Raw genomic sequence first — 26,964 nt, forward strand, 5'->3', positions numbered from 1 at the left:
AACGTCTTCTTCTGCAAGTGTGCGCATGTCGAATGAAGTCTTTTCTTTTGCTGCGCTGTCGCTCGGCAGAAGAGGATTTCAAGCCCACGAGGATGAAGCCAATCTCCTTCTGAGTCGCAGAGTAGAGTCTAAGTCGGGATAGTCTCATTTTGCCTCTTCCTTCCTTGACCAAGCTCCATCATGATCCACTCGTACGTGGCCCACTGGACCGCGTTGACAATAAAGGCCCGCACACTGCAGACTGCCAGGCCCCTGAAGAAGACTCGCAGCCCACCTTCCCTATACGCATCCCTCGCAACCCCGATCGCCCCGAGCCTCGTCGGGGCCGGGGTTCGAAGCAGAGGGCTGCTCTCCCCTGTGACCACGGCGATGGTGCCGGCGCCGAGCACCTGCGCCTGGACCCGCGTCTTGATCACGTCCAGCGGGAAGATGCTCGCCCACGTCACAATTCCCGCGAGGCCGCCGCAGAGGAGCACCTTGGCGGTCTCGCTGCCGGTGAAGCTTCCGCCCTGCTGGCCCTCGTGTGCCCTGGACCACTGCTCCATCCAGCGCGTGGTCAGCTCGTAGCTCCAGAAGTAGAAGCCGTAGCCGACGCTGTCCCTGAGCGCGGTCACGGTGCCGCCGAAGTACAGGCCCCTCAGCCCGCCCTCGGTGCGCAAGACGCGCTTGGTGATGTCCCAGCTTGAGGCGTGCGGGTCGGTGCTGAGCTGGGCCCTGCACTTGATCAGCTCAGTGGGCGTGGAGACCACCCACGTGGCGAGGCCGCCAATTGCCCCCGCGAGGAACGTGGTCCAGAGGTTGGAGCCGGTTGTGGAGCCATTTGAATTCGATGATGACTGTGAGAAGCCATGTGGTGAAAACGCTCGGTTCAAGAGCTCTTCCGAGCGGTTGTACGAGACGAATAGCAGGGCGTTCAGGGCGCCATAGCCCAGTATGGGTGCCGCGGTGCCCGTTGAGAATTTGCGAAGGAGCGTGAGAGCCGAGGTGGATGCGGACGAAGACGGCTGCGCCGGGAGACTCGACGGAGCTATCGAGGATGGATTCCCAGAGACACTGCTAGAGGCCTGAAGGCGCACCTTGAGAATATCGAGGGGATTGCCTATGACAATGCCGACGGCGCCGGAAATATAGCCGGCCCAGAAGTCGGCAGACATGATTTACACAGTCCTCAGCGTCCTCGACGCCCGTAGCACACAGATATGAAGGCACACGGATGCCTGCTCTGCAAGTAGACGGTGCTCTCACGGAGGTGTTTTGACTCAAGCCTCAGGAAGGCCTTAAACACCAGGCACTAAACACACAGACCCGGATAGAAGTGCGGATGACAGTTCGGACGCAGCAATGTCTTGATGGGATATTAAAGACGGCCCGGATGAGGTTGTGTGGAGATAGCCGAGGCGGAGGCTGAGACATGCCCATGAGGCAATTTCACAAAGCCGCGATAGGTTTTTGATCTTTTGAAGCAGACGACTGTTTATATGCTCGCTGATGCCAATTGAACAAATTCATCTACATAGATGATAAATTGGTCGAGTGGGTTGAAGGCCTGTTAGCCTAAATCGGTAAGTAGCACAAGGAGGAAACCGAAAGACTACCTCGGCCCAATTACCGGCGGATGTTTACGTGATGATGCGGCAGGAGCGGGCGAGCGGGCCAGCAGAAGGAGAGACCCAAGACGGCTCGAACTCATCTCAGCAGCAGCCAGCCCATGCAATTACGCAGTTGTGCCATTCTCGGTACCAATGGTCAAAATCACATACACTCTGCTATCTCGGAACGCACTCATCGAGAGACGTTGGGAGTCTTTGCACCTCAAGGAGCTTGTTGCACGTGTTGTTGCACGTGACCCGGCGAGGCAGACGCGTCGCCTCCGGACTCGAGCTTGGCAGTCGCGGTCCCTCTCAAGTCAAGTAAACAACGTCCACCGCGCCTCATCCGAACACATCCGAGACCATTGAAGTGGCAAATTTCCGTCCAACGGGCCGCAGAGCTCGGCTTTCAACAACATTGAAGACAGAATGTAAGTTCTGCCCCAGCATCTTCATCAACACCGTCACCATTCTGCTCCCGCCCAGCTCAAGTACTCATGGCTTGCAGGACCGAGGTCGCGTCGACCCCGAAGGCCAACAAGGAAAATGTCGCGCCTAGGAGTCGCTTTCCCACGCCCCAGACCATCGACAGACTTCACAAGCCATTCAAATGCCCCGGGTCTGCAACAAGAGCCGTTGCAACAGATCGACCCGCCAGGAAGAAGAGGAGGATAGACTACAAGGGGGCGGATGGAGATGTCGATGCCGACAAGCCGTACACCAACGAGGACCGTCTCGCCCTTGCAAACCGAGATGCCAATCGCTTCCCCGTGTTCCAGGTCAAAGACAAGGACAAGGTCTTTCGCAAGGCCTTCTCTATCCCCCTCATCAACAAGAATAGTGCTGCCTACAATCCCAACCGGCCGCCACCCACGCTGGGCCTGAGGACCGGCGCCGTGTTCGTTGCCAAGCCCCTGCACGACCCGAGTGGTGAATTCTCAATTGTTCTCTACGACCCTACCATCGATGACAAGCCCAAGGAAATTGAGAAGCCCAAGGAGGATGAAAAGGCACCTGCAACCGAGGTCATCGACGCACCACTCGTACACAAGAGTCTGGCCGAAATTCTTGGTATCAAGAAGAAAGTCGACACAGACCACCCAAGGGTACCAGTGGTCATCGATCCAAAGCTCGCCAAAGTCCTGCGTCCCCATCAGATTGAAGGTGTCAAATTCATGTACCGCTGCACCACCGGCATGATCGACGAGAAGGCCAACGGCTGCATCATGGCTGATGAAATGGGCCTCGGCAAGACACTGCAGTGCATCACCCTGCTGTGGACGCTGCTCAAGCAGTCCCCTGACGCAGGCAAGACCACCATACAGAAGGCCATTGTGGTGTGCCCCTCGAGTCTGGTGAAGAACTGGGCGAACGAGTTGGTCAAGTGGCTTGGTCCCGGCGCCATCACACCCTTTGCCATCGACGGGAAGGCCACCAAGGAGCAGCTTAACCAGCAGCTCAAACAGTGGGCCATCTCGAGCGGGCGCGCTGTGACGCGACCGGTCATCATTGTTTCTTACGAGACCCTGCGTCTCAATGTCGAGGAGCTCAAGCACTGCAAGATTGGACTGTTGCTTGCCGATGAGGGCCACCGTCTGAAGAACGGCGAAAGCCAGACTTTCACGGCCCTGAACAGTCTCAACGTACAACGCCGCATCATTCTTTCCGGAACCCCGATCCAGAATGACCTGTCGGAATATTTCGCGCTGATCAGTTTCGCCAACCCTGGTCTCCTGGGCACGAGACTGGAATTCCGGAAGCGCTTTGAGATCCCCATCCTACGAGGTCGCGATGCTGATGCATCGGACAAGGATCGCCAGAGAGGTGATGAGTGTCTGTCGGAGCTGCTCGGGATCGTCAACAAGTTCATCATCCGCAGATCCAACGACCTCCTTTCCAAGTACCTTCCTCTGAAGTACGAGCATGTTGTCTTCTGCAGCAATGCCCCCTTCCAGACCGACCTCTACAACTACTTCATCAAAAGCCCGGACATTCAGGCACTGCTCCGCGGCAAGGGCAGCCAGCCCCTCAAGGCCATCAACATTCTCAAGAAATTATGCAATCACCCAGACCTGCTTGACCTGTCCAATGATCTCCCCGGCAGCGAGGAGCACTTCCCAGATGACTACATTCCCAAGGAGGCACGCGGCCGTGACCGTGACGTCAAACCGTTGTACAGCGGCAAGATGGCAGTCCTGGACCGCATGTTGAAGAGAATCCGTGCTGACACAGACGACAAAATCGTGCTTATCTCCAACTATACATCCACCCTGGACCTCTTTGAGCGTCTTTGCCGGAATGAATCATATCCTTGCCTACGTCTGGATGGCTCGATGAACGTCAACAAGCGGCAGAAGCTCGTGGACAAGTTCAAACGACCCGGATGGAGGCCAGTTCGTCTTCCTCCTCTCCAGCAAGGCCGGTGGCTGCGGTATCAACCTGATTGGCGCCAATCGCCTGATCCTGTTCGACCCGGACTGGAACCCCGCCGCGGACCAGCAGGCGCTCGCGCGTGTGTGGCGTGACGGGCAGAAGAAGGACTGCTTCGTGTACCGATTCATCGCGACGGGGACGATAGAGGAGAAGGTATTCCAACGGCAGTCGCACAAGCAGTCGCTCTCGTCATGCGTGGTGGACGAGGCGGAGGACGTGGAGCGGCACTTCAGCCTGGACAGTCTGCGGGAGCTGTTCCAGTACCGGCCCGACACGCGCAGCGACACGCACGACACGTTCAAGTGCAAGAGGTGCAAGCCGGACGGGAAGCAGTTCATCAAGGCGCCGGCGATGCTTTACGGCGACACGAGCACGTGGAACCACTTCGCCAACGAGGGGCTCCAGCAAATCCAGGACCTGCTGCTCCGGCAGGAGTGTGGGGAGGACAACGTCTCGGCTGTGTTCCAGTACATATCGCACTGAGTGGTCATGTGTGGCTTTTTCTTTACCCCTCTGATATGATAGATGAGTGTAGAGTCTCCGACAGCAACGGAGGCCCCATAAAGGTGTTGGCGTCTGGATGGAGGGATGGGCATGGTGCAGTATGGGTTTCAACTGGCTTTGTCCTTGCTTAGAATAGTATTGCATTGCTTGGTGTCTTTTTGGGAGATATGAACAATCACATTATCGACCTCGGTCTTGTCTGCCGAGCCTCTTCACATCTGTCTGTGAGTTGATCCTGCCGACCGTCTCTGCCGCCCGACCTCCCCACGGACTATTGTGCTAGATTCAAGTATTCTCGCCTCTGCTGCTCTTGATGGTTTGTTCACCAGTTATTATGTGATCAAGAGGGATCACGGATACTTTCAACATCCGCACACAGCCTAGATTATCAATCAACAAGGCATTTGTCATCCTTTATATAATGTTGGCCATTGTGGGTATCTGTCGTGTCATTGCCTGTACACCTTCTCAATGCTAAAGGGTTACTTTCTCTATTGGCATGTTTTGGTCCACCAGGTAGCGATTTGCCCTATTTTTCAGCTGAAGTGACTTTCGGTGGAGGAGTTTCTGACCGCAGCGTGGACTTCGATTGACGCTAGGGCCGGGAGTGTTCCCTTTGGGGACTGTTAGATTGTATACAGCCATGTCGATCATAAAGCAGCCAGCAAACGCCCTAGTGATACCTAATTTGCGTGTGGTAATAGACCAGGATGAATGGGGGAACCACCTTAGGGTTGAGCAATTGTGTACGTTCTTTTAAACAAAGTGGGTTAAACCCATCAGGAAGTCTAGGCTTTTGTTTCAGGATTCCTCCATTCGAGATGACAAAAGCTTAGCCGGGGGGCTTGTGTTGATGGTGTGCAGGGCTCGCGTCCAGTCCTTTCCCCCAATGTCCGGACATTCCATGGAGTATCTCTGGCCAACGACTGACATGCCCAATTGAATGATTCGAAACATGGCACCATGCTGCTTAACACAACCTGATCAGGTCTGTGGCCAAAATCCTCGTTTCATGGCGGATCTTAGAATAGCAATGGGCAGCTGGGAGTCGCGAGGATCCACGGAGACTGGTGGAGTGGAGGAATGGCATGGGCCGCCCCGTTGCTTTTTGGTTGACATGTCTTACTGCAAGACAAAGGAAATGCGCCAGCCTCCGGGCAACACGTGGGAGCCGGTCTGTCTATTCCTGGACGGATTTGTCCGAAGCATTGGAATGTGGCCAAATGTGAGACAGCTGGGGGGTTCTGGTCCTCCTTTCGAAAGCTGTTTGCGGATTGACCTGGCCTGGCCTGACCAACAGGCTAAGGAGCTGATGAGGAACCTGGAGCTGGACACAATGTTGGCGGGAAGGCGCAGGTTGTGCGTGCCTCACTTTCCCGAATGGGCGTGACCCCTCGCTCAGAATGCGCAGCTTGTCAAGTGTACCCATGAAGAAGACAGGTGAGTACAGCTCTGCTTGATGCAACCTGAGCATTGTTTGTCTGCTTGCTGCCTGGGTGCCACCGTTTTGCCCAGAGATGGCTCGGTATTTCCCCTTTTAACCCTCGCGTCTGCAATGATTTGAGGACGTTCGCGCACTCGCATGTTCGCTGCTGCGTCTGCCGACCTGACCTGTTGGAGTAACCGCCCAGGCGGCTTGTGATCCTTCAACCCGACCGACTCCCACCCACCACCTGCGTGTCAAATAACACCACAAGCCACCCAAACCTCACTGCTTCCTGTCGGCCTTTCCTCGATCAAAATCCAGAGCCAGATATCCGCCGGAAGCGAGTTCGCCCCTCTCTCAGTCATCGCGGTGCTGTGATCGTCTGCCGTTTCGTTGGGGCCCTCAGCATTGACGCTGACCCATTGAGGCGCGGCCATCATCCTTCCTCACCCAGCATCGGTTAATACGAGACGAGACACCTCCTTTGCGGCGCAGTCAAGCCTCCAGTCCCTTTGGTGACAACTGCCGGGCACGGCGAGAGACAAACTCACCACTCTCAATCGATGCAGAGACACAAAACTTGGTCTGATCAAGAGCACCGTCGCATTTGCTCCAGGAAGAACACGGGCGTCGGAGCCGATCAACACCCAGGCATAAACATAATAATAAGGTTGCTGCCGTAGGCAGGGGCAGAACCCGAGTCAGAAACACGCCCGCGATGAGCTCATCAGCCACAGGCAGGAGCTCGCTCCCATCTTACACGCGCGCGGCCCGCCCCAACCAGCAGGCAAAGAGGTACAACGCGGGTCCGGATCTGGCGCCAGCAGCGTCGCCCGCATCGCATGCAGCATCGCATGCAGCAGCAGCAGCAGCTTCTCGTGGTGGGAAACGGGGTGTTTCCGCGACAGTGACACCGACTCAGTCGTCTCTCGGTGCTGGTAAGTCCCCACCTAACTCCCCGCCTCCCCTTCATCCCCAATTATCTCCGATGCAAGGCGCGCCGCCACCAACCTCAGCGGCCGCCGACTGGCAGGTTGGTTGCTTTCGCCATCAGCTAGCCAGCCAGCCAGACAGGTAGACAGACAGCGAGACCTGCCCACAGGAAGGCCTTGTATCTATCGTCTGTCATCCCGGCCCTGAAGCTCTCCATGCCCACCCCTGCCCACCCCCAATGCACGCTCTGTGAGTGGCTGCGGTTCAAGGACGCCGTTCTGTGGAGCGAAGTGAGGCCAGAGTCGAGCAACGAATAATCGAGACACACACGCACACGCACACACAGAAACACACACACGCGGCAAGGCAATCTACTGCTTGCGACCCTGATTGATAGGCAGAGGCTATTGGCAATATTCAATCGGCATCCAAACTTTTACGATTACGGCCAATACGCAAAGACATTTCGATACGCGGCCAGGCCCCACGCATTTTGTATCCTGGCCGGCCCGCGAACTCTAAAAATGGCATGCAGCCAGTCCATACCCGGTCAGGCACCAGAGTCTCTTTAAAACAGACAGCTATGGGCATTCCTGCCATCCCAGCAAATCCAACGCTTTTGCCAACTGCCAACTGCCAGCCTACAAGCCCCGCCCCTGTCCGGGTCTGGATTAGGCCAGGGGAAATAACCAACGGCGTCATCAAGCCAGGCTGTGTCGCCCTGCCGAGCCAAAGTGCCCATTCAAAGCCCCAAACAACCAAAGGGGACCACAAAGCTGAATGACAAGGCCCTTTGTCCCATTACGTGTCCGGCCCTCTCGCTGCATGATTCGCCACTGCGTTCCTGTCGGAATCAATCTAACGGAAGCCAAATGGTGGAGCCCGGAACTCCTCGGCCTGTGACGAAAGCGGGACACCCAGCAAGCAGCGCTGTCTGGCTGTCTGGCAACTGGCACGGCTGTGCTGTGCTGTGCTGTGCTGTGCTCTCTCTCTCTCTCTGTGTGTGTGGTGTGTGTTGTGTCGGGTCACCAACGGAGGCATCCTGGCACCCTGCCTGAACTATTCCCTCTCTCTCTCCACCTTGAGAAAAAGGGGCCGGTCAATATTCATTCATTCACTGCCAGGACCGCACACCACCTACGGCAGCCCACGGGTCTTCCCCCTCCCATTCCCGCTTAGATCTTGGAATCTCTCTTGGCGGCCGAGCCCACCGCACCCAGGCCTACTAGACTAGTCTGACGACCTGTCCCGCTCATCACTCCTTCTAGAACTCCAGCCCGCCCCTCCTGTCCATTCTCGCTTCTCCTCGTTAACGGCCTGCGCCTGACCCAGTCTGGGAGAGCTTCAGGGTCCTTGGAGATTTGTTCTTGTGGCCCGCCACGTTGCAGGGGGCCGGAAAAGGGACTCTGGCTGACCGATCCTTCTTTTATTTATGCAGGCTCCATCCAGCCAACCCGCAGTGTTTCCAACGACATGCCGCAGTTTGCTGCAACCTTTGTCCCCGGAGGTTACGACGATTATTCCATGCCCGAGATGTACGCTCCGGCGCCCCAAAGGTCAGTCAAATAACTCTGTTCAATCTTTAATCTGCTGCCCCAACAACCCCCATTTTTGTGCGACCCAGTCGGCCCGCTGTACTTTCGCGACCGCGATTGACGGCTTGGTCGCTAAAAAAGGAGAGGAGGAGCTGAGAGACTGACGTTGGATCGGGCGCTACTGCAGGGTGATGCCTGAAGTTCCTCAAAACATGCAACAGGACCTCCAGCGCATGGAATACCAGGCAGGACAAGCTCGACCTCAACATTCAAACAACGGCGCCGGGCCCAACTACGCTGGCGGCTACGGTCAAGAGCACGGCGAGCCCGACAGCAGCAACTTCCGACCCTTCGAGGACGATCCGAACCACGCCCCCTACAAGTCGATGGCGGCCAACGAGATGCCGAGCTACACCCCCTTCCCCAAGGTGAAGGGGGACAACATCCCACCAAGTGATGTTGAAAAGGAGGAAATATTATACAACGCGCGCGAACATGTACTGCACTCCAACAATGTCAATATGCAGCTGTCGTGGGCGAGGGACGCCCTCAACTACGTCGAGATCGCGTCCGAGGATCGCGCGCGGGGCGCTGCTAACAGCGGCCGCCCGAGTACCCCCCAGCAACAGCATGAACTCCGTCTCGACGCCATGAACATCATCAGGTATCTCAGTGAACAGCACCACCCTGAGGCCGTGTTCATGATGGCCAAGTGGGACGAGTTCGGAAAGTTCGACGTGAGGGAGGACAAGAGGAAGGCTTTCATGGGCTACAAGCTCGCAGCCGAGCAGGGCTGGGGGCGCGCCGAGTACAGGATGGGAATGCTCTTCGAGAACTCCAACGAGTTCGACAAGGCGATCACGCACTACTACAACGGTGAGAGGCTGGGAGACTCTGCCGCCATGTACCGGCTGGGCATGATGGCCCTGCTTGGGCAACACGGCCAGAGACAAGACTTCCAGCGGGGTATCGACCTGATCAACAGGGCCGCCGACACAGCAGACGAGGATGCGCCACAAGGAGCCTATGTCTTCGGAATGCTCATCGCCCGAGATCTCCCCGACATCACTGTCCCCGAGGGCCTTCTTCCCTACAAGGTCGACACCGCCAGGCAGTACATCGAGAAGGCGGCGTACCTCGGATTCGCGAAGGCCCAGCTCAAGATGGGCCAAGCCTACGAGCTCTGCCAGCTCGGATGCGACTTCCAGCCTGCTTACTCCCTGCACTACTATGGCCTTGCCTCGGTACAAGGTCAGCCCGAAGCGGCGCTTGGCGTCAGTCGATGGTTCCTTTTCGGGTACGAAGGCAACTTCGCCAAAAACGAGGGGCTCGCGTTCAAATACGCAAAACAAGCCGCAGACGCCAAGCTTCCCACCGGCGAGTTTGCCATGGGTTACTACCACGAGATCGGAATACACATGCAGAAGGACCTGAACGAGGCACGGCGGTGGTATGAGCTGGCAGCGTCGCATGGCAACCCCGACGCCGTCGGACGATTGGACAGCTTGCAGAGGAACAAGAGCTTGTCGAAGAAGGATCACGAGACAACCGCTCTCACCAGAATCAAGTCCCAGCATGGCTCGATGAGGGGCAAGCGGCCAGAGCGGCTGCAGAGGCTCAAGGACCAGCAACACATGGCAGCGTTGCCCGAGGGCCCAGCAACGCCAAACGACCCGAGCGGAAGAAGCCCAAGAGCATCGCCGAACCCGTCTCCCAGGCACGGTCCGCCAGGTGCCGATGGCCGGCCACCTGCCTTTGGCTTGAACGTCAACGTGGACCACGGCAACCTCGCCATGAGGCCGAAGTCAGCAGCGCCCTACCCAGAAGACGAAACGAAACCTTATCCCCTCAACGTCAACAGACCGGCGTCCGCCGCTCCATACCCCGAAGACGGATATCAGCCACCGATGCGCAACCAAGGCGCTTTCGGAATCCGTCCAGGAAGCGCTGGAAGAGGAGGACCCGGACCAAACAACCTGGCACCTGGTGTCATCCCGCCAGCAGGCATGCCCCCGGGTGGACGAGGCTACAGGCAGCCAAGCCCTGGGCCAGCAGGAGGCTACAGACAGGGCAGCCAGGGCAGCATGGGCAGCATGGGAGGACCGGATGGACGAAGACCTGCCGGCGGACCAGGTGGAAATGGTATGGCATTTTCATCCAACGTCGGCCCTCCATATGGATATCCAGCAAAGAGCAGACTAACCAAACCAACCGCACAAACAGCAGCAGGACGAGGCGCACCGTACGGACCACAAGGCCCCCAGTCGCCACCGATGATCCCACCCGCAGGCTCCATGCCCGGACAAGAGTACGGCGGACGGTCAAGCTCGTTCGCGCCGCGGCAAGACTCCCTCGGGGGCCCGCAGCAGCAGGGCCGCCAGTCGAGCGGGCCACGGCCACCTATGGCCGGCTACACGCTGACAGACAACGGCGGGCGGGCAAGCGCGCCGCCGCAGCAGAACCCGGCCGGTGCGCGGCCCACGCCGCCCTCGTCGTCACACGGCCCCGGCACGGCCAGCCCCGCGCCCAGCACGGCCAGCGCGCCCCCCAAGGCGCCGCGCAAGCCGACGGACCACCCCGACGGCAAGACTATGGGCAACGGGCCGGCTACGTTTGATGAGATGGGCATCCCTAAGACTAAGGATAAGGATGATTGTGTAAGTTCTATTTGCCATGTCCTCCCAGCCAATGCCCAGCCATTATTACTCGTCTCTCGGTCAAGTATGAATCGTGAGGCTGACTTGAGATCTCCCCCAAATACAGGTCGTCATGTAAAAAAGGAAAGAAAAAGGATGGTCTGCTTCGAGATAACGACCGAGATCTTCTGTCTTCTATTCAAATACTTCCTCGCCCTGTTTTCCTGCCAGAGATGGTTACGCGCATTAGTCTTTTTAAAGCATCGCGCGGGTCTTTCTCACTAGCTTGCCTGCTTAACTCGCCTTTGGTTGCGAGGGCTGGCTGGCTGCTTGGTTGGTTTGGTTGATTTGATATTTACACACGCCTGTTTCCCCATCCATCCTGCTCTGTTGATTCTCTTCGCTTCTTTTGCTTTGAGATACCATACCATAGGCAAGGCGAGGCGAGGCAGGCCGGCGGCATATAACTAATGAAATGAAACAACTCAATCTTACCTGAAATGTTGGGTCAGTGGTGGTCTTGTGCTGTGAAGTTCGTACGGCTTGTCACTGGCGAGGCTGGGGTTCGTCAGTTGTGTCATGTGTGTGTGTGCTTTGACTCATGCGGACGGATTGCATTTTCGGTCGGGCCGTTGCGGGCATATTTTGTCAGTGTGCGGGTGAGTGAGCTTTGAGCGAGGTCTTCCTCATTGTGCGGCACATGATTCGTGAGAGTGCGGGTGTAAGTATTTGACATGCCACTTTCATGTCTACTCTGTCCTGCCACGCGTCGGGCGGGCTGTGGCAAAGTCACAATCCCCGACTAGCTGGTTTTTGGTGCTTTTATTTTCTCACTGGGAATATGGTCGGGATTCCTTAGGGTCTTGCTTGCATTGTGTCTGTTTGGATGGATGGAGGGTGATAAATGTATGAGTGGGCTGAGCATGTCGAAGTTGATGAGGACCGGCTTATCAGATCCGAAATGCAGGGCTTCCTATCGATACTGTGTGTGTGTGTGTGTCTCGGGGAGCCCATCCGGCATCATCGAATGCTCCTTTGGCGAGGTCGTGTGTGTGGAGCAACTGACAGCGGATCCGACCATCCCGCCCGGATATTTTCGGACATTTCACGAGTGGACGACGCCTCGACGAGCGGCCCCAGAAGGGCGTGGTGTGCGACCTACGTGTGTAAGCAGGCCCAATTATCTGCGGCTCTCCTCGCACTGCTCATATCCATGACTGCCTTCTCGGACATTTGCTTGCTGGTGTTTTTTTCACCGTTCGGAATGGTGTCATCGAGCACAGACTCTCGCGCGGATCCGGCATGATTGGACGGATATGGCAGAGAGAGCCAAGATGGATTTTCTACTTGTTGTGCGGTGTCTTCGAATAGATTCTCGTGGGAGAGACCAGTCATTCATAGCCCCGGGCCCATCTTGTTGTTTGCCGCTCTGTCGGGCAGCTATGATCAGTGCAAAGAGCTATTCACGAAGGGCAGTGTGTCATGCACGGAAGTCACTGGCATATATATTGCTAGGATACCAGACGAGTATTCTCTTCAGTAGCATCTCCAGCCGCGTGATTTCAGCAAAAGAAAAAGCACCGTGTTAGCGGACGTCGCGGTCCTGCTGATACTGTTCAAAGAGAAATTCGCTGCCTTCTCGAGAACTCGGACACAGCCAAAGTCGACAGTATTGACTCTCAGTATTTGATACTTGAAGGGTTGCGTCTGGAGGCGGTGATTTCATTATCCACGGCTACGACCAACACTCAGTTTACGGGGAAAGGGAGAAAATATGACATGTTTTCTAGGTGCAATTCGAAGGTTTATTTATTTTACACCGACATGGTTGATCCTACTGCCAGATTCGAATCCATGAAACAAGCTCGATTTGCTGCTTCCCTGCACTTATCTGAAGCTGCTGGTGTGAAGGCCAAACTTCAACCAGCGTCTTGGAACGCCCTTAATACTCCGGTGGCAAACAGGTCCAAAACCGCTATTCACTGTTGCCTAACGCCTCGTCTTCCGACATTAGCCCTACTTGCATCAACCCGGCCCATGCTTCTCTCAATTTTCAGAGGCATCTTAGTTCATGAGCTCTTCTAGCGTTTAGCTTCGTGGGTCCAGGCGCTGGGCTAGATCATTGACCTTGTTTGCGTGTTTTTGTCTTGTCACCTACTCAGTCTCCACTGATCACGGAGAAACTTCATTCGTTTTAGCTAGCTCTTCAAATAAGTTTTTTTTTTTTTTTTTTTTTTTTGGCATTAGAAAACGCATGCCGCAGATGAAGAATAAAACTGTTTTCGATTCACGTGCTCAGTCTCGAGAGATTCATTATCAGGCTTCGTAGGAGGATGTCTATTATCTCTATAAAGAGAGTCGAGGATGAACCATACATAGTACTGCAATATCAATCTATCGCCAGAACGACCTCTCAGCTCTAAAGGAGAAAGGACACGTGAGAATTCAGGTGTGGCCCGGAATTCCTATTCATTCAGGGATTCAAGTTAATTTTCTAACCCGATATAAGTGCACAATTTGATGCCATTAAATGCTTGCTTATTTGTTTTTGTTTCTTTCTGATCCAAAGAGATCTGTGTCATGACGAAAAGGGCGACTGGCCCTGGTGAGTTGTGCAAGGCTTGCAGTTGGTACGCGACCGGGGTTGGACAGTTGCTTGACGGAGTGAAGAAATGCTGCTCATCGATCGTCTCGGTCGCGCATTGACTTGGTGAGAATTGGATAATTCGAGTTCCAGATCTCTGCACGGTCTCTATGTCAAAATTCCAGCCGCCACCCCATTTTCGGTGGACTTGTGGGTCTGTCTTGTGAGCCCACATACACTCGGACATTTGCGGACATTTAGCCCGGGCTCTGAGAAAGGCTCTTTTCCAAACGCCGGGATCCAACCAGAACATTGCATCATTCAACAACACAGACTCGGACGGCCGAACGGTCGAGTGATGCCTTGTGAAACCCATTTTATTGCTGTCCTCTCGGACATTTAGATCATTACTAACGTCTCCCTGCGGACTGCTTGGTAATGAATTGTTTCCAAATCAACGCCCTTTATGACTGTCATCTTCTCTCATCGTCTCTTAAATAGTTGCCTCGAGTACCCAGGACGAAGATGTTCAACCCAGCAGCAGCACCGGTCTTTTGTCTGCAGAGACACCTTTGGAGGCTGTGGGTTTTATTGCCTCTGAGTTGACCAAGCCGGTAGGAGAGCTCACTTGGCAAAATCCAGGAGGACCGATGAACTCTGATATGGTGTGTAGCTGTGTTCTATACTATACTTGCTCCTCCGTCAGTACAGCTTTCTCACACGTAAACAAAAGCTGATGTGAGCTGCAGGATGAGAAGCTCCCAACCTACCGCCCCGACGGCCGCGCCCTAGGCGTCTTGTTCGAAGATGTCGACGTCTGGGGCACGGTGGCCGGCGAGTCCCGGGCCGAAGATGTGCTCGCCATCTTCGAAGACATCCTCGTCAGATGGCCAACCAAACTTTTCCGGCAGGTTATAGGACGACCACTACACTCAACCCGGAGACTAGTCCACGGCGCAACCGGCGTCGTCCCACCGGGGGAGACACTCCTAGTCTCGGGCGCCCGGGCGCGGGCTGCTCGACCCTTCTCAAGGTCCTAGCTAACCAGCGCGGGTCCTTCACGGGTGTCGACGGCGCTGTTCAGTACGGCGGCATAACCGCGTCCGAGATGGCGCGGCACCACGGGTCCGAGGTCGTCTATAATGCTGAGGACGACGTGCACTTCCCGACTCTTAGCGTCGCGCACACTATGGCTTTCGCGCTGAGGCTACGCAAGCCGCGGCGGCTGAAGGGTGAATCGGACGGAGATTTTGCACGGCGCATGGCTGGCAGGATTCTCGCGGCGTTGGGTATTGGTCACACGGCCGACACGGTCGTGGGCGATGCCTTTGTGCGAGGCGTGTCCGGGGGAGAGCGCAAGCGGGTCAGCCTCGCCGAGGTCCTTGCTTCCGCGCCGGCTGTCGTGTGCTGGGATAACCCGCTTCGTGGGCTCGACAGCTCGTCTGCGCTGGCGTTCCTGCGGCTGCTGAGGGCCATGTCTGATGCGACGGGCATGGCCAACGTCGTCACGGCATACCAGATATCCGAGACGATCTACCGCGAGTGCTTCGACCGAGTGTTGGTCTTGTATGAGGGGAGGGTGATATACTCGGGGCGAGCAGGGGACGAAGCCAAGGAGTACTTCACGGATCACCTCGGTTTCCACTGTCCCATGCGACAGACCACGCCCGACTTCCTCTCGGCCGTCACCTCGCCCGAGGAGCAGCGGATCATAGACGGGTTCCAGCCCCGGCCTCCTCTTGATCCAGATGGTCTTGCAGAAGCCTTCCGCCGCAGCACCAAGTACCAGACCCTCCAGCAGGACGCGCAGTACTTCCGCGAGAACACGGCAAAGGACGAGACCAAGGCCGCCAGCTTCCAGGCCGAATTCAACGCGACCAAAGACCCCCTGAGCCCCAAGTCCTCCCTCACGATCCGCAGCCCACACACGCAGCTCCTGGCCGCCATGGCGCGGTACTACCAGCTCATCTGGGGCGGGCGGCGCGACCTGCTCACCGTGCTCGCCCTCAACACGACCAACGCCCTCGTCCTCGGCGCGGCGTACCGCGGCGAGCCGCCGACCTCCAACACGGGGGCCTTCCAGCGCAGCGGCGGCGTCTTCTTCGCCCTCGTCTTCTTCTCCCTCAACGCGCTGTCCGAGACGGGGCTCGCGGTGCGCACGAGGCCGGTGCTGCGCAAGCACCACGGGCTGGGGATGCTCAGCCCGGGGATGGCGGCCGCGGCGACGACGGTGGCCGACCTGCCCGTGTGCCTCGCGCAGACGCTGTGCTTCACCATCCCGTACTACTTCCTCATGGGCGATCCGATCTCCGGTGGGGGGTACTGGTTCTTCGAGCTGATCGTCTTCGTCACGTACGCGGCGCTCATGGCCGTGTTCCGCCTGCTGGGCGCTGCTGCGCCGAACGTGCCTGTCGCGCTGATGCTCGGTGGCGCGACCATGCCGGTTCTGCTTGTGTATTCTGGGTATGCGCCGCCGTGGCCGACTCAGCTTGGTTGGGGGTCTTGGATCCGGTGGATTAGTCCGAATCCTTATGGTCTGGAGGCGCTGATGGGGTTCGAGTTCCAGGGTATTACTCTGGAGTGTGGGCAGGATGAGCTGGTTCCGAGTGGGCCGGGCTATGAGGTGAGTGTTTTCATCCCTACTTTTGATTCTCTCTGGCCTTGTGATTATCATGTGCTGACCGTGAGAAACACTTCCCAGAACATCACAATCGCCAACCAAGGCTGTCCTATCCCGGGAAGCACTGCAGGTGTAGCGTCTGTGCCAGGGCCCAAGTATCTCTCAGCACAGTTCAATTACTTCCCGACTAACGCGTGGCGGAATTTTGGAATTCTTCTCTGTTTCTGGGTCGGATATACGATCTTGCAGGGCCTGGCCCAGACTTATATGACAAAGCGCGGCGAGGGCAGCGTTGTCGGCCGTGTATACAAGAGAGGTGCTGTGGTCCCTGAAGACACTGAGGAAGCGATTGAGAAGGCAGAGAAAGAGCTTGATGTAGAGGCACAGTCGCGCCCCCTCGCTCATAGGCCAGAGACGCCCCAATGACTCGAGCGGTTCGATGACCCAGGTCGAGGATGGCGCACCATCTGTGAATTTTGATGGAAAGGTATGTCTCGACACCAACACACAAAGCCTGGAGTAACTTTTCGACAGCTAACATGACCAGGCATCGTTCACCTTCTCCAGGATCTCGTACGAGGTCAACGCTAGCGATGGCCCACGCACACTCCTCAACGCCGTCAGCGGCTACGTCAAACCAGGCCAGCTGACGGCCCTAATGGGGGTGTCGGGCGCCGGCAAGACGACACTGCTCGACACCCTGGCTCAGAGGAAGAACGACGGCACCGTCTCAGGCGACATGAGGCTCGGCGGGCGGTCCGTGGGTTGGGGTGGGCAAGGCCTTCTCCCAGGCGTGCGGCTTCTGCATGCAGCAGGACGTTCATGACCCGGGCACGACGGTGCGTGAGGCTCTCGTCTTTTCCGCCATGATGCGCCGGCCCGCCAGTGTGCCCGACGCAGAGAAGCTGGCCCACGTCGACGGTGTGATGGACCTTCTGGCCCTGGGGCCCATCGCCGACGCACTCGTCGGCACACCGGGCGAGGGCGGGCTCGGCGTCGAGGAACGCAAGAGGCTGACTATCGGCGTGGAGCTGGCTGCTGCTCCCTCTGCGCTGCTCTTCCTCGACGAGCCGACGTCTGGCTTGGACAGCCAGGCGGCGTACTCGCTCGTGCGGTTCCTACAGGGCATCGCCGCGTCCGGCGTGCCCATCATCTGCACGATCCACCAGCCGTCGGCCGTCATCTTCGACATGTTCGACCACATCCTGCTGCTGGCGCCGGGCGGGAGGACGGTCTACTTCGGCGAGACGGGCGACAACTCGGGCACGGTGGTGGACTACTTCGCGCGCAACGGCGTCGCCATGGCCAGCACCGCCAACCCGGCCGAGTTCATCCTCGACACCGTCGCCGACCCGGCCATGGCGGACAGGTGGTCCCAGCGGTGGGACGAGTCGGTCGAGAACCAGAAGGTCCTGCAGCAGGTCGAGTCCATCAACAGCCAGCCCGCCGAGGCCGATCTCGAGTCGCACTCTCGCCCTTTCCTCACCCAATTCTCCCTCCTCACAACCCGCCACGCCACCTCGGTCTGGCGCGACGGCTTCTACAGCTTCAGCCGCCTCGCCAAGACAGTCTTCATGGCCCTGTTCATGTCCTTCAGCTTCTTCATGCCGGCGCACACCCTCCAGGGAATCCAGAACCGCATCCTCGTCATGCTCATGCTGCAGTGGATCGTCCCCGCCACCGCCGCGGACCTGCAGAGCGTCTGGTACGCCAAGTGGGCGCTCTTCACGGCCCGCGAGCGCTCCGGGGTGGGATACTCGCCCTTGGCCCTCTGTGCCGCCCTGGTCGCCGTCGAGCTGCCCCTCGCGCTGTTCATGTACACGATTGCCTTCCTGTGCAGCTGGTTCACCGTCGGGCTGGGGTCCGGCGGGTTCGGGTACCTGTGCTTCGTGGCGCTGGGCATGTTCGGCATCGGGTTCCCCTTCGCGGTCGCGAGCTTCTTCGCTGGGGAAGAGGTCGCGGGATACGCCAACAGCCTGGTGTGGTGCGTCATGGCGACCTTCGGCGGCGTCACCATCCCGCACTCGGGCATGAACGGCTTCTACCGCCCCTGGTTGTTTTGGGCGGATCCCATGCGGTACTGGTTGGGCGCCACTGTGTCGTCGGCTCTCCACGAAATGCCTGTGCGATGCTCTGACTCTGACATGACCATGCTGAGCCCGCCGGCTGGCTTGACGTGTGGGGAGTACCTGAGCGAGTTCCTGGGCCGCACGCCTGGCTATATCCGGGACCCGGGCGCCCTCGATAGCTGTGCGTTCTGCCCCTACAGCGTGGGCGATGAGTACGCGGCCCAGTTCGAGTTCTCCTACTCGGACCGGTGGAGGGATTGGGGAGTGTTTGCTGCGTTCTGTGTCAGCACCCTGGCCATCGCCTTTGTGGTGAGCTGGTTGAGGTACGGAGGAGGGTTGAAGGCAGCATTCAGGAGGGGCTCCTAAGCTAGGTATTTTATGAGACCTGGGTGTAGTACCAACCTTTTACATGTCTTAGTTTCAGGGAGAAGAAAAAAGAGGTACGAACGGCTATTAGTATTATTCTCATGCACTTGAAGAGGCATAACACATTGTTGTTCAGGGGAAAATTCCGGGTGGAATTCGAGCGTACTCCTGAATTTGGCATCCATCATGTGCTGGTCTTCATTTGTCGCTGAAGCTCAAATCCATCCACTCAGATGCTGACACGCTTTTTATGACTGTGGTAGCTACGTCTGCACTTGGAATCCATTTGTAGTGAGACTGCAGAGGCAAATGCCCCTGTCCATTTTCGCCTTGCCGATCCGCCTGACCTGAAATTCCTTTCCTCCGCCAGCCACAGCACGATAGTGGATACACTCTCTTTTCCTTGACTTAACTGCCTGGTTTCCTCCCTGGGGACCCCTAAGCTCCCTGACAGATATCTTACATCTCAGCCGAAGCACAAATACTCCACCTCAATGCTCGCAAAATGCGATGTTGAAAGATTTAGCCTTTGCTTAACAACCATCGCGTTCCAGTTAATTTATTTAGAGCTGGTTTGTTTTTTTATCATTACTCTTTCTTTCGGCCCAGCCCTATCTCTGTCATGAATCACTCCTGGGGTACAATTTCCAATGGAGACAGGCGCCCAGAGCCTCCCGCCTCTTTCATGCACTCCGTCTTACAATTGCCTCTGTGCTCGGACTGCGAAAAACTCTTGGAATGCTTTAAATACGTGAATTCGAATACGTGGAACAGTATGGGAGGTCAGAAGTTAGAGTTTGATCGTATGGCGAAGGAAACAACGGAATCCTGTCCGTTGTGCTTCTGCATGCGTCACCTGTTCCCAATCGACCTGCCACAATCGACAGAAATTACCGCGATAGCGACTATTGGAAACTCGCCTGATTACATTGAATTGGAGATGTTGGAAGGCAAGAAGAGGATCCTAGGTTACGTGCTGATCGGCGAACATGATGTGGCCCAGGCCCAGCACCAAGAACCGGCCCCGACCATGGACTTCCGGACAATCTCGCGCTTGCTCCGCGAATGCGAGACACAACACAATCATGACAACTGGGACCTTCCAAGATACCAAACCCCTATCAATATACAGCTCATCGACGTCGAAGATATGATGATCATTCCAGCCACTACGCAATATCGTTATCTGGCCCTGAGCTACGTATGGGGCGGGTATGACTCGTTCGCAACCACAACCAAAAACAGAGACTCCCTAGGTCAGAAAGAAGGCCTTAGTAAACATACGGACGAAATCCCACAGACGATAAAAGACGCGATGGACGTGGTGCGAAGACTGGGCGAGAGATATCTCTGGGTTGACAGACTCTGTATTGAGCAGGACAACACGACTCAGAAGCAGGCGCACATCCAGAAAATGGATGTGATTTATTCTCACGCTCTCGTTACCATCATCGCCTACGCTGGAGTGGCTGCGACGTCACCGCTTCCAGGACTGCGGCCGGGGACAAGACTTGGGCTGCCAACGAAGCGTGGCGGCGACGTTGTCATGTCCGTCTCGCCCCCGAGTATTTGGGAGTCTGGTGCACCCCACGAGACACGTGGATGGACCCTGCAGGAACAGCTCATGTCAAAACGATGCTTATACTTCGACTTTCACACAACATGGTTCCAGTGTGGCCAGGGCATGTACAGAGAGCTCGATAGAACAGCTGGTCACAGCTACAAGCTTTTGCAGCCCCCTATCTCTTTCAACATGCATTCTCTCGGATCCATTCAAGTTAATGGTACAAGAGAACGCGGATTGGAAGACATCTGGAAACTATATGCCATGATCGTTCAGCGGTATCGCACTCGGAAACTTAGATATGCTAAGGACACGGTTCATGCCATACAGGGCATCGCACAGCTCATATCAGATTTGTTGGGAACGCCACTCATATCGGCCGTGCCCATGAGCTTTCTGCCCCGTGCACTGCGATTTCACCTCAGCCCGCAGGGTCTTTCACCTGAGAGAATCGAAACGGTCCCCTCGTGGTCATGGGCAGGTTGGAAAGACCCGGCCTATTTCGATGACGAAGTCATAGCAGAGCGCCTTCCTGTTGAAGCAGTCGAGTCACAGGTGAAGGTTAGGCACAAGACCTATACATACACCAAGGCTCCGATTGAAGGAGTCTTACAACCATATGTCGAAGTTGTAAACCTGACTGAGGGGGCAGCCGTGCAGACGCCGCTTTACACAGTTCTTGACGTCGAATGTTTCTCCACGAAGGCTTCGACGTTCAAAGTCGATATGAAGTTCAGAGTCGATGCAAGAGGAACAGTAGTCAAGAAAAACACGGGCAAATCAGGAATTTTTGGCATGCTATGCCAGGTCTACGAGCGGGGACAAGCCTGCGGATATTGTCTCGGGGGAATGCCAAATGTTTCTGAAGACGACTACTATTCAGACGACTTCCAGTGGATCCTCCTTTCAAGAAGTCAACCTGTCCATGTAAGTTTGTGTGGACCCGTGAGCTAGGCCAACCTGCTGACACAGGTTTCAGTTCAAACCAGGGTATAACGTCTCTACTGCACGGAGACCCCCCTGGTCAATGCGAGATATTATGTTGATCAGATGGTGCCAGATGAGGGGTTTCTGGGAGAGAGTATGCGTCGCTCATGTAGACAAATATGCGTGGGATGCCGCCAGCCCTGCAGTCACCCGGGTATTACTTGGATAATTAAGTGCGGGGATGCTTTTCAGAGCAGCCAGACACAAGGCATTGTGCACGTTTCGTAAGAATTCAATTTGGAAGCTCGTAGATGGATGGCATTGTATAAAGTCCAGATGTATGCTCATCGAGCAACCGCCAAGTGAGACATATCCTAATTAGCAATTTCATACGTATAGTATGGGTCGCCTTGGTGCGAATTAGCGGCTTCTGACACAACACTGGATTGCAGAAGCAGATTGCATAGTCACTGTCTAAAGCCTTGCATAGCGAATTTGACTGCAATTGCCTACAACCTACATTGTCTCTTGTCCCACTAGGACAATCATTGTCGTTCCAGCTTAGTGGAGGAACTCAAAGAGTACAAATAGTCTATAGTATGGGTCGCCTGGCATCATTTCGGCATCTGCTGCGCATGTCATCACGACGAAGACGCTGCAGCATGTTCCCCTCAAATCCTTCATCCCAATTGGACACGCTCTGCATTCGCTGCCGCTTATCTGACGTCAGATATGCTGATCGTCTCTCACCACCAGGTCACTCTGTCGAATGCCCGAAGGCCTGTCACACCGTATGCACTCGCGTATTCTCCGACGACCACAAGGTGATGATTTCCTCGCAATCATCATACAACCGTCACCCCTCAATTACCCTTAACAAGAGAGTTCTACTATTTGCAGAATCGTTTAGCCCAAATGTCAGCATCGCCAAGTCTCGACGTTGGGGATGTGGAACCGCATGGCTGTCGAGTGTGCCAGAAAATTATGCATGGTTGTATGCAAGGGAATGCACACTTCGATTACCGGCTTGGAACCGTGGCTGAGGTTATGGATATGCCGTGTCCTCATGCTGAATGGATTCGAGATTGGTGGGAGAGTGGAAGGCCAGACAGCACGGACAAGCCAGAACTATGGGGCCTTGCCGTAGAAGGTGGCGCCAACACAAGAACGATTTGTTTCGAATTTTATCTGGAGAGTAGGACCATTTTTCGGAGGACTTGTGAGCTGGTGCTCCGGACCGATGAGCCTGGACATGCTGGGATAGCTCGCATTCTGCACCCTCGATGGATTCACCCCTTGGTCGCACGCTCCTGGTATTCCAGATGCCTGGATAAACACGGTCATCACTGCCATAAACCTTCTTGGATGAAAGTACAGCCCGGAAGAACTGCACACCCTAATTGGCTAGTCGACGTCGGCGAACTATGCGTTGTGCCCTTCAGTCCAGCCACAGCGAGATACGTGACTCTGTCCTACACCTGGGGTGAGGTGCAAGGTTTGAAGACTACTCGCAAAAATATTGAGCGTCTTAAGAGAAGCGGCTCCTTGCTTGTTGATCAGTCTCCAAGTATACCTCGGACGGTCTACGACGCCATCAAAGTTACCCAATTCCTGGGCGAAAGGTACCTATGGGTGGATAGCCTTTGTATTGTTCAAGACGATAAGGCTGCCTTCTATCACGATTTGAATGCGATGCATCTAATCTATGCCAATTCAGTTCTATGTCTCGTGGCCCTTGCCGGGACCGATGGCAACCATGGGCTGCGTGGCGTTGAAGGAGTATCAGCAGCACCAAGGTCTGTTGAACAGATCACTCTGGATTTGGCAGATGGGGAGAAGCTATCCCATTTTAAAGACCCCTGCCCACTCAGAGACTGCGACAAGCCGGATGTGTCTTGCCCCACTGGGACAACATACATCGAACGTGGATGGACGTACCAGGAGTTCGCTTTTGCCCCAAGGCGACTTGTGTTCACGGACGGACCTCTCCGCTGGGCTTGTCAATGTGTGAAATGGGGCGAAGAACAGGCGCATGAAATAGAGTTCGACCATTTGATACAGATGCCCCACACATTCTGGATGAAAAGACGTTGTCCAAGTTTGCACACTTTGGTTGGTCTCGTCGCCTCAGGATTCAATGAACGACACTTCCGCCTCCAAGGAGACGTACTTAGGGCGTTTCTAGGTATTCAGAACTATCTTGGTGGCCTCTTTTTGGGAGGCCTGAATTACGGGCTGCCTGAGTTGTTTTTCGATATTGCTTTGGCTTGGAGACCAAGAAACGCAGCAAGCAATCGGGAAATGAAGAGACGGGTCACGCAAGCTGACTCTCTTCACAGCGAAGACTACTTACCGAGCTGGTCGTGGATGAGTTGGCAAGGCGACTTTGATTTTTTTCGAGACGGCGAATTCGACGTGTTCTGGTCTCCCGAAGGGTGCGTAGAGCCCGTCGCCGATTGGTTCGCAGCGCCATCGCCGACGCCGACGCCCGGCCAGATGAGGCCCATCAAATGCAGGTGGTATGAGTTCAAAACCATGGCGGAAAATGAAGCATCCCAGGTGCCCCAAGGATGGAAAGAGCTATCAAAGGATTGGAAGTCCTTGCGATACCAGGTGGCGCAAGAGGAGGGTCTCGAAGAAGAAGAGGACAATCCATTCTTCCAGTCCAGGTATCCCATTCCCATACCTTCAATAAGTCGCGCGATTGAAACACCTGGGAATCTGCCATTTCTATTTGCAAAGACGACGCGAGCTTTTCTGTCTCCGAGACAAGCTGTTCCTGGAATTCAAGACACAATTCACATCGATCTGTACTCTTGCGACGGAGAACCTGCCGGCAGGTTACAGCCTCATCAATCAGCAGATGCCGAACGCTTTCTCTCGTACGAAAGTGTTGAGCTTGTGGCAGTGGCCAAAGGGTGGACAACAGAACTGAATGGTCTAACAGGATCTGGAAAGGAGAGGCTGAGGGCAAATGTTGATGGCTCATCCGACCTACCACATAAACCTCGTGGACCCGGTAGAACTCCGCATGAGGTACTGGCAGAAGATGAGAAGCTCCGATGGAAAACGATGAGGGACTTACCTCGGAGACCGTGTTACTTTGTGCTTTGCATCACGTGGCAAAATGGGTGGGCAACCCGACAGGCTAGTGGTACAGTCCTCGCAGATATCTGGGAGAGAATCCATGAGCCGGTTGATTTAGTCTTAGGATAGTAACGGATTAGAAATGTCAGTAGAAATATTCTCTCGGCAGTGACATGTCTCAATGAGTAGTTGCGTCTCCGTCATATAATGCATCAGAGATGCAGGTAGATTTCACAATTTATAGAAATGCCTGCAATTGCTTTTCAAGTAGTAAACATCATATTCAGCAACAGTGCTCCGCCGCTCAGTCAAGCGAGAGAAGACAAATCCACCCCCCCCCCTAGTCCAAGAATTGCACTCGAAATGTTCATATGCCCTTTGCTGACCCGTTTTCCGCCTTCATGCTTGTACCATCCGTATCTCCAGCATTCATAGGACGTTCGTTATAATCCCATGACTGTTGTCTAGCCGGGCCCGTGACACGCATGGCCGCCCAGGGCTCATCTGTCATGCTTTGATCTAGCCAGCGAGCCAAGGTAACAGACTGACCACCTTCACCTCAGGATTAGTTGAGCACTTGCATTTCTAGTTGTTTACCTGGGGGGGGGGGGAGGCAAGACAGTCCACAAACCTTTATTATGTTGCCCGTTTTGAGTACACCCAGCACCGGATGATGTCGTGTCTGCCTCTTGAGCCTGGTGATTCATGTTGGTCTGGGTTCTTCTTGTTGATGAGGGTAGCAGTGTCTAGGTAATTAAATGGTAGAATGATCAAGTACAAAATGACTCAGGAAGTACAGGCTGTTGTGAAGGACTTACTCACTGCTGGATTGGTCAAGTAGATTGCAAACAGAGGAATTACTCTGGGCCTGGGAATCACGGAGCAGGAAGTATACTCCATGCTGGGAATTTGAGCTTTTTGTAGCCACAGCCCATCACCGCCGAATATATGATCCCCATTTGAGTACAAACTCAGCTTTGGGACTCAAGATCTTTATTCTCGGGGCTATGTAGCGTTGCCTCGTGGGCCATTTCTTTTTGGATTGGACGTTCGCCTTCTCCCAAGCTCATCAACAACAAGCCTCGGACGTACTGACCATTCAAAATAAAGGCCAGGATCATCGTGTTGTACATATATAGTCTGAAAAACGCAGAGTATGTCAGTTGCCAAGTTGTTTTGCATACTGCATAGTATCCATTGGAGGGCCAATTTTCTTCCATGCTTGCAGAACAGTGACGCAGGCTGCGGATGCGGCCAGAAATGCAGGGCACACATTAGGTACCAATGTATCTGGAAACTGAGCCAATGATTTAAAGGGCCCTGTGGATGATTCGACCCCCGCACCGGTGGGAAGGAGGACCATCTCACTCGGAGCAAGACGAAGCTCAGTCTGGCGAATTGGGAACTGGGGCCTGATCCCCTTGATTACCTGACAAATGAGATGCCTTCCCTAGAGACGCCACCTAATAATACCATGCTCGTCGGATCAAAGTGGAAAATATGCTGGTGTACGTAAGCGCCACCCTCAGTGGGATTAAAAGGCAAGCCAGTCCCCAACTCAGAGCCTTATGTGCTTTCAATCGACGACTCCGCAGCCAACGCTGGCACTTCCTCGTGAAGTCAGTCCTTTGCGGAGGACTGATCCCCTCGATCAGACTTCGTTGTTTCTGTAAGTGAGTGAAACGCCCCCGAATCGTTCAATTCACGACGAAGAGACACGCTGTCGACGAGAAGAGTGTATGCACTGATGCAATCTCACAGAACGGAATCAACAAAACGGTACCTCTTTGAGTCCTCCGACTCTCTCGCCTTTTTCCAAAAGCTTTTCGAATAGTCTCGTGCCGAGCATCGGCTCGGCGCATGAGACATTTTGGGTGCCCATCATGATCACCGCATAGAACAAGATACGCCTTGCTTTCTTTGCGAATTGGAATGGCATCAGCAGGTGGAGCTATACAATCATGCAGCCATCCCAGAAGGTCTACCACACGGAACATCCGAACAGTGCCCTGGCCCTGGCTTGTGCGAAGTGTCGGGGGTGTCTGACCAACGGCACCAGAAGTTAGCCACAGCCGACTGTGATTTTAGTGCTGGATCTTTCCAGGGTGGTCAAAATTCACCTCTGAACTCGTTCAGCGCTGCTGTTGATTCACAATCATCCTCTGATCTCTTCGACGAATTCATCAACTACCCTCCTCAATCCTCGACCTGGTCGCCGACCTCGGAACTGCTATGTCCAAGTCCACCGCCGTCACCAAGCAAACTCCACTGCAGGAAATGCCAACGAGAGTTTCCCAGCGCCAAAAAAGCCTTGCAGCACTTCGCAGAAACGCATCGGCTCGCAGACTCGGGCCCTTGGCGTTGCTTTGAGCCCGACTGCGACCGGAAATTTATCTCCACCAAGGACCTGTGCAGACACTTGAAGGACGTACATCTGGATCTCAAGTACACCTGCTCTTGTGGCAGTCGCCATCGTCGTGACCACCACCTGCCCCACATTCAAGACACGAGGCGTAGGTGCAGGTCAGTTGGCCCTTACATCTGCGTATGCGGAACAAAAACAGACAGCAACAAAGCCACTGGCCTGCGTGATCACCTCAAGCACGTCACAGAGGTCTTCTTCACTTGTTGCTGTGGTCAACGCCACATTTTTGCAGACCACTTGAGTCACCTTCAAGATCACCAATGCAG

General features: G+C 55.3%; 5 protein-coding genes across 5 annotated transcripts; 4 read left to right on the plus strand and 1 right to left on the minus strand.

Annotated features, from left to right (window-relative positions):
* Positions 1-128: 128 nt before the first annotated feature.
* Positions 129-1,154, minus strand: INS49_014129 (uncharacterized protein; the record flags this gene model as incomplete). The annotated part of the gene is made up of 1 exon (XM_043174820.1): positions 129-1,154. The coding sequence occupies one exon, from the start codon at positions 1,152-1,154 to the stop codon at positions 129-131; it is 1,026 nt and encodes a 341-aa protein (XP_043021765.1).
* Positions 1,155-1,742: 588 nt separating this feature from the next.
* Positions 1,743-4,505, plus strand: INS49_014130 (uncharacterized protein; the record flags this gene model as incomplete). Its single annotated transcript, XM_043174821.1, has 4 exons — positions 1,743-1,910; positions 1,989-2,020; positions 2,098-3,957; positions 4,004-4,505. 4 exons carry the CDS (start codon positions 1,743-1,745, stop codon positions 4,503-4,505), a joined length of 2,562 nt encoding a protein of 853 aa, XP_043021766.1.
* A 3,853-nt stretch (positions 4,506-8,358) lies between these two features.
* On the plus strand, positions 8,359-11,195 carry INS49_014131 (uncharacterized protein; the record flags this gene model as incomplete). Its single annotated transcript, XM_043174822.1, has 4 exons — positions 8,359-8,441; positions 8,608-10,562; positions 10,644-11,077; positions 11,184-11,195. 4 exons carry the CDS (start codon positions 8,359-8,361, stop codon positions 11,193-11,195), a joined length of 2,484 nt encoding a protein of 827 aa, XP_043021767.1.
* Positions 11,196-14,526: 3,331 nt separating this feature from the next.
* On the plus strand, positions 14,527-18,695 carry INS49_014132 (uncharacterized protein; the record flags this gene model as incomplete). Its single annotated transcript, XM_043174823.1, has 6 exons — positions 14,527-16,103; positions 16,161-16,263; positions 16,342-16,635; positions 16,709-16,747; positions 16,808-17,020; positions 17,076-18,695. 6 exons carry the CDS (start codon positions 14,527-14,529, stop codon positions 18,693-18,695), a joined length of 3,846 nt encoding a protein of 1,281 aa, XP_043021768.1.
* Positions 18,696-19,542: 847 nt separating this feature from the next.
* INS49_014133 (uncharacterized protein) lies at positions 19,543-21,255 on the plus strand (the record flags this gene model as incomplete). The annotated part of the gene is made up of 2 exons (XM_043174824.1): positions 19,543-21,186; positions 21,232-21,255. 2 exons carry the CDS (start codon positions 19,543-19,545, stop codon positions 21,253-21,255), a joined length of 1,668 nt encoding a protein of 555 aa, XP_043021769.1.
* Positions 21,256-26,964: the final 5,709 nt, after the last annotated feature.

This window comes from Diaporthe citri (assembly GCF_014595645.1).
Source record: "Diaporthe citri strain NFHF-8-4 chromosome Unknown scaffold_7, whole genome shotgun sequence".
Classification (NCBI taxonomy): Eukaryota; Fungi; Ascomycota; class Sordariomycetes; order Diaporthales; family Diaporthaceae; genus Diaporthe; species Diaporthe citri.